The sequence below is a fragment of the Brassica napus genome, chromosome A9 (genome assembly GCF_020379485.1).
Source record: "Brassica napus cultivar Da-Ae chromosome A9, Da-Ae, whole genome shotgun sequence".
NCBI classification, from domain to species: domain Eukaryota; kingdom Viridiplantae; phylum Streptophyta; class Magnoliopsida; order Brassicales; family Brassicaceae; genus Brassica; species Brassica napus.
This window is the reverse complement of record NC_063442.1, coordinates 15,667,868-15,675,267: the sequence shown is the minus strand read 5'-3', so window position 1 is coordinate 15,675,267 and position 7,400 is coordinate 15,667,868. Positions and strand designations below refer to the sequence as shown.

At 35.6% G+C, this 7,400-nt stretch overlaps 1 protein-coding gene across 3 annotated transcripts; it reads right to left on the bottom strand.

The window, feature by feature from the left end:
• Positions 1–489: 489 nt before the first annotated feature.
• Positions 490–5,737, bottom strand: LOC106391290 (glutathione S-transferase Z1-like). 3 transcript variants are annotated; one of them, XR_001278496.3, is made up of 11 exons: positions 5,580–5,732; positions 5,403–5,487; positions 5,193–5,323; positions 5,039–5,110; positions 4,896–4,949; positions 4,730–4,805; positions 4,447–4,508; positions 4,305–4,364; positions 3,926–4,092; positions 857–945; positions 490–714 (listed from the first exon to the last, which is right to left on the bottom strand). XR_001278496.3 is itself a non-coding variant. In XM_013831904.3 (9 exons), the coding sequence occupies exons 1-9, from the start codon at positions 5,580–5,582 to the stop codon at positions 3,985–3,987; spliced, it is 651 nt and encodes a 216-aa protein (XP_013687358.1). In that variant the 5' UTR covers positions 5,583–5,737; the 3' UTR covers positions 3,833–3,984. The 3 variants fall into 3 exon arrangements, 1 of the variants encoding a protein (XP_013687358.1); XR_007316387.1 differs by lacking the exon at positions 857–945; XM_013831904.3 differs by lacking the exons at positions 490–714; positions 857–945 and having other exon boundaries at positions 3,833–4,092; positions 5,580–5,737.
• Between the last annotated feature and the right edge of the window lie 1,663 nt (positions 5,738–7,400).

Below are 7,400 nucleotides of genomic sequence, written 5' to 3'. Positions count from 1 at the left end.
ATGTTAGAATAATAATTATATAATTTTATACATTTAAAACTTCAAATATAATCAAGATACACATGTATTTATATATTTTCGGATAAGAGCGGATATCCGCTTCCCAAAATTTTAATATTTGTGATTTGCTTTGATTTTAACGGATATTTATTTTTATTATTTGATTTGCTTCGAATGTTTACAGATATCTGAAATTTTCAGATCAAATCGAAACGAATAACGAATCGAATAAAATTTAACGGATAAAATGCTCAACCCTACTCATAGATCTTTCTTATCGTCTTCTGAAGGTCAACAAGTATTGGAAATAATGGAAGCAAATGAAAACTGGATAATAAAACTAGGTATATTATTTTGATTTTTGTGTATCTTCAATATGTCAAAATGATTAAAAAAATGCAAAAAGGATTAATCAACGTACAATCAAAATCCTAAGTGATCCCTTTTATGTTTAGAGCGACTGAGAGCATCATTAACCATGGAACTCTATTTAAAGTTTTTAAATGAATATTTAAATATTAAAGATAAACTAATAACTTTTTGTTAAGAAACTGTTAATTTGAGTGCTCTAATGCAAGAACTCAATTAAGCATTCTTAAACAAAAAATTACAATATAATATAACAAACTGTGACATCTTACCTTGGGTTGAGGCAACTTGAATACGCGCAGACATATTGAGCAGCACCTTCAATTGTTCTTGAGGTATAGATTCCTTTCAGCCCAGGGATAGTAGAATAAGCAAAAAAATAATTATAGTTAGTACTTCACCAAAATGAAAGTAAAACATTGCACGAGAAGAGTTCCAATACAGTTTATGAAAGACAATGGAATACAGTTCTTCAACAAGCACCTACCGAAGTACTTGTGGTGTATACTAGAAATATCTTGGGTCGAAAGATGTGTATCTTACGGACCAAGACTGTAAAGTCCGTGAAACTCATGACTAAAAGAAAAGATTTGAAGAACAAGTTAATCACAAGATATTCTTAACATATTTATATTAAGTGTTTAGAAAAGTTAGCATTATCTAGTGTTAACATTATGGGTATGAATGGTGACCAAGGAACGACGAGGAATAATGCATTCTTTAACATTCCTAAAAAAATCACTATTCATAAGGAATAATTTTTCCTTCTCATTTTCTACCATTCCTTTTTTTGTAGAGGAATAAGGATGGAACAACCATTCTTTTTCAGTCCTGCAATTTTATTCCTATTCGTTCATTTTGTTTTCAGAATAGTCACCAGTCGGATCATATGTTAATATTAACACTATATATATTCATATTGTATTCTCTTATTAAATACAACACAATAATATATTTATTCTATTATACTGATATTAGAGAAGTCGATCCTTGTGAATAAAAACTAAAGCTTCTGCGTTGATAATGGTAGTCATCTGTGGTGCTGACGATGATGAAGACGGAAACGATCAAGATGATGATGACGTGAATCAACATAAGCTTGAAGTAATGTTTCACGTGATCTCTAATTAAATTTAGAGATTTTTTTTTTTAATTAATGTTAGTGGGGTTTGTTTTGGGTACGTCCAATACGTGCTTTGATTTTTTTTTCTTTAGTTTGGTTTTGGTGGAGTGCAAGAATTAAGAGATTTTATGGTGTTTAAGGGTTTATAGTTTCACATGGGTTATTTTATGAGATTTTTCTTTAGTTTATAATTTCTCAAGAGTTGTTTTCCCATAGTTCGAGAGTTGTTAGTTATAGTTTAACCATTACGGGAATCCTAGTTAGAACGCTCAAATTCTTAGATCAGTTTTCTTTTTAGTCCGTGTTATGGACTGTCTAAGTTAAGGACGATTGTTTGAGGAGCTGCAGTTGCGCTTGCGGGATGTATTTCTATTGTCAAGACCAAAGAAGAGCTGAAGTTTTCATCCTTCTTGTCTGAATTGAAATTTATTTCCGGATGAATCTACTGATTGTTTTCTTCGACATAGTGTCCAAGACATATGTGGTCTGTATTGTGATTGCAGATTTGCGTGTTGCATCCCACGTTTGTCGTGTGGAAGAGTATTAGAGATAAGTTGGGCAAAAAATGTGTATCTTACGGACCAAGACTGCGAAGTCCGTGAAACCCATGAAGACTCTCAAGACTAAAAAGAAAGACCTGAAAAACAAGTTAATCTCAAGATATTTTTAGCATATTTACATTAAGTGTTTAGAAGTTAATGTTACCACTATATATACATATTGTATTCTCTTATCAGACACAACGTAATAATATATATATTCTATTATACTTTACGGTGTACATAATCATTCAAAGCCTCTATGAAAGGCCCAAGAACCAAAGTTTGAGATATTGATTGTGTATATGTCTTGTATCTTCTCCACTCAGGGCCTGACTGGCTCAACCGCAACGGTTGCAGTTGCGGTTGCGGAAATTTGCGGATGCGGGTGCGGGTGGTTGCGATTTTAAGAGATTTGTACGACTGGTTCTGCGATTAGAAATTGGTGCGTTTGCGGGATACTTATGACTGGTTAACTACCAAATGCAGCAGCGGTTAAATAATAAATTAACAATATTTACATTTTATATAATTATAAAAATATCAATAATAATAATATTATAATAAATATAAAAGTTATATTTAGAAAATTATAGTTTAATTTTTTTTAAATATAGAAAATATTTTTATTTTAAAGTTTTATAATATTAATTAAAATATAATAGATATATTTTAGTATTTTTATAATTCCAATTTATTTTTTTTATTGAATATTTTAATTTTTGTATTTATATTGTTTTGGAAAAAAGAGAAATTTTTTTTATCCTCCCGCAACCGCCCGCAAACGCTAGCTGGAATCAGCTTTTAAATTTATGAGGTTCAAAGCGATTTGGAGCAATTTGAGCGATTGTTGCAAAATGCTAACAACCGCTACCAACCGCAAAAGCTGCGTTTGCGGGTGGTAACGGGAAAACCAGTCATACCATCAACGTGTTGCCAACAAGGACCGTGCACCTGACTACATATTGAGCAGCACCTTTAAACTCGACAGCGTCTTTTTCTGAGACACAACTTTCGGTTCCGTCTGTCCAAGAGCCAGAAGAAAGGCACAAAAGGAGAACACTGTAACCATCCCTTCTCTCTATTGATCCAACCGAGAACAACTTCTTGCAGCATTCCCAATCCTTTTCTTGAAGCCATTCCCGGAGTTTACAGCTTTAAAAATCAAAACAAGACAAAGATCCAATGTAGTTTTCATCCATATCATTTGTACTCAAAGAGTCACAAAGCAACAGCTCTCCCCATCTAATGAAATCTGATTCTTCGTCTTGAAGCATTCCCATCGAAACCCCAACTGATCTTAGTAATTAAACGTAACTATAATAATTTTACTTGTACTTCTGTATGAAGAATCCCATATATGAGGCCACAATCATATCAAACACAAGCGGACCTATTTAGAGAAATGTGTGATCTTTCGTGGTCTCAGTTAAATTCAATATTTACGAAACCTACTAAATGAGAAAAAGGTGGAATGTAAAAAAAAATACGAGAGAAAGACTCGTTGCAACCGAGCCTAAAGGCAAGCGCTGCGCCGTTTTGCTACAGCTCTTAAAAGGCTCGACCGAGATACAAGAGCATCACTGGCTCCGTGTGGTGCACGTGAGAGAGGTATCTAAAGGTCACGTGATGTATTATAAACACCTGAAGCTTCTGGTCGGTTTCTAGGCACAAATGGGACTTTATCAGTTCAGTGAGTTCGCTGCTTTCGTGTCCAAACTCTTCACTGAGTTTGATGTTCACAGTTACAGGTTTAATAAAGAAACTCAGCCCGGGATGGTTTTTAGTGTGGTTTTAGAGATACGGTTAAGGAGACGGTCTTTGCGAGTTTTCAAACTATGTGACCTTTATTGTATAATACAAGTAGAGGTAACTAACAAGTAAACTATGCTACCTGTCTGTGAGGTATTTATTGAGCTGAGAGTAGTTTACTAGTTACTACGGTAGACAGAATCAGCTTGTGGAAGCAGGAGCATCAGGCTGCTTCTCTGGGACTGCGTTTTGAAACGCAGGAAGATCATTGTATGACTCGTAACATTTTGCAAGTGTTGGGTACGGTTCCTGTAATACAAGAGAAATAAATATTTGACCAGAAACCAAGTGAGGATTTGGTAGGAATATCTTTGTATCTGTGTGAGTATGAGAGACAAAGATAAATGTGGTTCATATGCTACCACAAAACTGATCCAGGATTCCAAGGATTTGGAGACATAACACGTAAAAAAAAGCAATAGGCCTGAAACAATGTTGGGTAGAGGAAGAAGGAAACGTACCATGTTAATCTGGAATCTGTTGATAGCTGCATGGATTTGTGGGGCTAGAAAGAGATCAGCCTGTAAAACAATGCTCATGACTTCAAAACTTGTTAACTTGGAAGAGAGTAACAAAGAGATTTAAGAGCAAAATACCAATTACCAAGTAAACTTCATCGCCAGTCGCATATTTTCCAGTGCAGCTAACCAACAGCTTCTCGAGAGCTGAAAGAGGCATATGATTAGAAAGGTCTACATCAACCTTTTTTTTTTAATCAAAGGCTGTACGTAATAGCAGTAAACATCCCTCAACAAGATGAGTGGTACGAAGTCGCATAAAGACATGGGAATATGGGATATGTTTTAAATTAAAAGTTAGCACTCTTTAACGACAGTATCAACTTATGCCGATGACAAATAAATGTTACAGACTTGAGATGTCATACCAGTGAATCCTTTTGTGATAGCGTTACTGACCCAAGCAGTTTTCTCCTCAGCATTTGTCTTCTCCTCAATATACCTCTGTTTTATAAAAAAAAAACATTGCTTCATCTAAAACTCACAACAGTAGAATCTAAGAAACAAGCATAATAAATATCATCATGTCCTCACAGCAACAGGCGTATTTTGATAAGGCTGTATGCCAGAGAACACAATACTCGCTGCCTGAAACAGAAACAAATTTAAAAAAAGCAGAACCATTACACTCACAATCTTAGCTGGTTACTCTTTACTAGATTCTGACTATGCAGTACCTGGTAGTTTACAGCACGTTTGTGGAGGTCGCGAGGTAAGAGAGGTGGCTCAGGATACTTCTCATCTAGATACTGGCAAAATGCAAAGATTTTGATGAAATGAATCCACAAAATCACACAAGATAATGTGGCTCCTGGTTATAATTATACTAACCATTATGATGGCAAGAGAATCAGAAACCACAACGTCTCCATCAACAAGCGCTGGTACAGCACCCATTGGATTGATCTTCAAGAATTCATCTCTCTTGAGGGGATTCACTGGTACGTACTCATATTCAATCCCTAAACACACACAATCAAAGAAGATCCAGTTCAGATGAAAAGAAAAACACAATCTGTTTACAATAATAATTAGAAAGACCTTTTAAAGTGAGGGCGATACGGACACGGTGTGAGCACGAGCTTTTCCAGTAAGAGTAGAGCTTCAGCTTCTCCTTCTTCTCTGCCTGATCACATGGAAAAATATATTTGGAGTGAGACGAGATTGAGTGAAGACGATGATCTGATATCGTCATGAGAAGAGAGAAAAGGACTTAACCATGATCAAGAGACAGATTCTTCTTATTCACAGATACAAAAGCGTTTGTGAGTTTTCCAAAACAAACAAAAATCGATTCTGAGTTTAATGTAGTACAGAGAAGAAGTGGAGAATTCGGAGACGCCAACTTGATACATATCATCATCAGTCAAAAACAAAATATATTAAATACTAAATTTGAAACATTAGATTTTATATGCATTAATTATTTTTAGCTACTACCGTATACTTTGGTATTTTGATATTTTTAATTTTAAATGTATTTTTAGATTTTGAATTTTTTTTAGTTTTTTTCTGGCTTTGAATATTTTTTATTTAAAATACTCATTTTGTATACCATTTTATCATTGTATTTAAAAATTGGTGTTTTAGAGTATAATTATTGCACTTGTTTTTCAAACTAAAATATCGAATAAAATGTAAAAATATGAATGGTAAAATTTATTGGTGAAACAAAAATATAAAAATAATCTATTTATTATTTTTTAATATTTCCGAAAAATTAAAACATCAAAGATTTGTATTCGGAAGGGTATATTTTAAATTTGATATTTTAAAAAATATGAAGCCGTTGACTCGGCAAAACCATGTGCATAACATTTGATTCAAAAACTATACGTATGACTCAATGAAATTCACCAAAGTTCAATTCGATTTTTTTTTTTTTTTTTTTTTTTGACGTCAAAAGGCTATTCTATTACTCAGACTTGAGGTGGCCTGGGTAACCAGACCGGAATAGAACAACCAACAAAATGTAACTCTCTACGGAATGATCTAGCAGTCTTAGCTAAAAAATCTGCAGTCTGATTATGCGCTCGTGGAACGTAAATGATGTCGAACTCCGGGAAGCAGATTTGTAGCGTCTCTATTCTCTCCAATTCCGTCGCAAAGCTTGGCCACGCCTGGGGATCCTTAACCATAGCAATCAGTTCCTTACAGTCTGTCCCAAATCTCTGGCAGGTCGAGTGCTGCAGCATATTCTCCATCGCCCACCGCAGAGCTTCTACCTCCGAATGCAAGGCCGATTCCCGTCGTGTGATATTTTTTGTCCCCATAAGCTGAATATTCCCAGAGCTATCAATCCATGTGCATCCACATCCACTGAAGTTAGCTGAGAGAGTCCAAGATCCATCTAATAAACAAATATTTCCCAAACATACGGCTTGGGGTTCCTCATTCATGGTGTCCTGTGTCGCAGCTTGTGCCACTGTATTAGCCTCAAACCATGCCTGGCATTCACTCTCAGCATGTCTAACCAGTTCCAGAGGATCTCTATCTATCCCTCTGAAGAGTTTTTCATTCATAGCCTTCCAAATGAACCATATTATCCAGGGATAAGGATCCCTATCTTGCTCTGGCTCCATGATACTATTTTTCCTCCAGAACAGATAATCCATGTTTGTGTAGACGCTCGATACCGGAAAAATATTTGGGCACGTCGGAGTTGAAGATAAAGACCATACTTGACGGGCTGGTGGACATTCGAAGATTGCATGTGTGACTGTCTCCTCTGCTTCTCCACATCTCGGGCAATAGTTGTCGCACCTCATATTACGTCTAACTAGATTCCTCGTTACTGCCACATGACCAGTCAACAGCTGCCATATAAGATGACATATCTTCGTAGGAGCCTTCAATTTCCACGCAAAGCCCTGTAGTTTCGTTATACTTGGGTCCAAAACTTCCTTCTCCTCCGATAACTTCAATAAGTTCTGCGCCACCCAATATCCAGATTTAACCGTATATTGGCCACTCCTCGTAAAGTTCCAGCAGAAAGTATCTCGACGATGAGTTGAGCTTATGGCCAAACTCCTTATAAGT

Coding starts and splice junctions, on each gene's coding strand:
- LOC106391290 (XM_013831904.3), bottom strand. Junction 5,324..5,402: donor TATCGCCCTCACTTTAAAAG/GTCTTTCTAATT, acceptor GTGTGTGTTTAG/GGATTGAATATGAGTACGTA. Junction 4,365..4,446: donor CTGGCGATGAAGTTTACTTG/GTAATTGGTATT, acceptor ATTGTTTTACAG/GCTGATCTCTTTCTAGCCCC.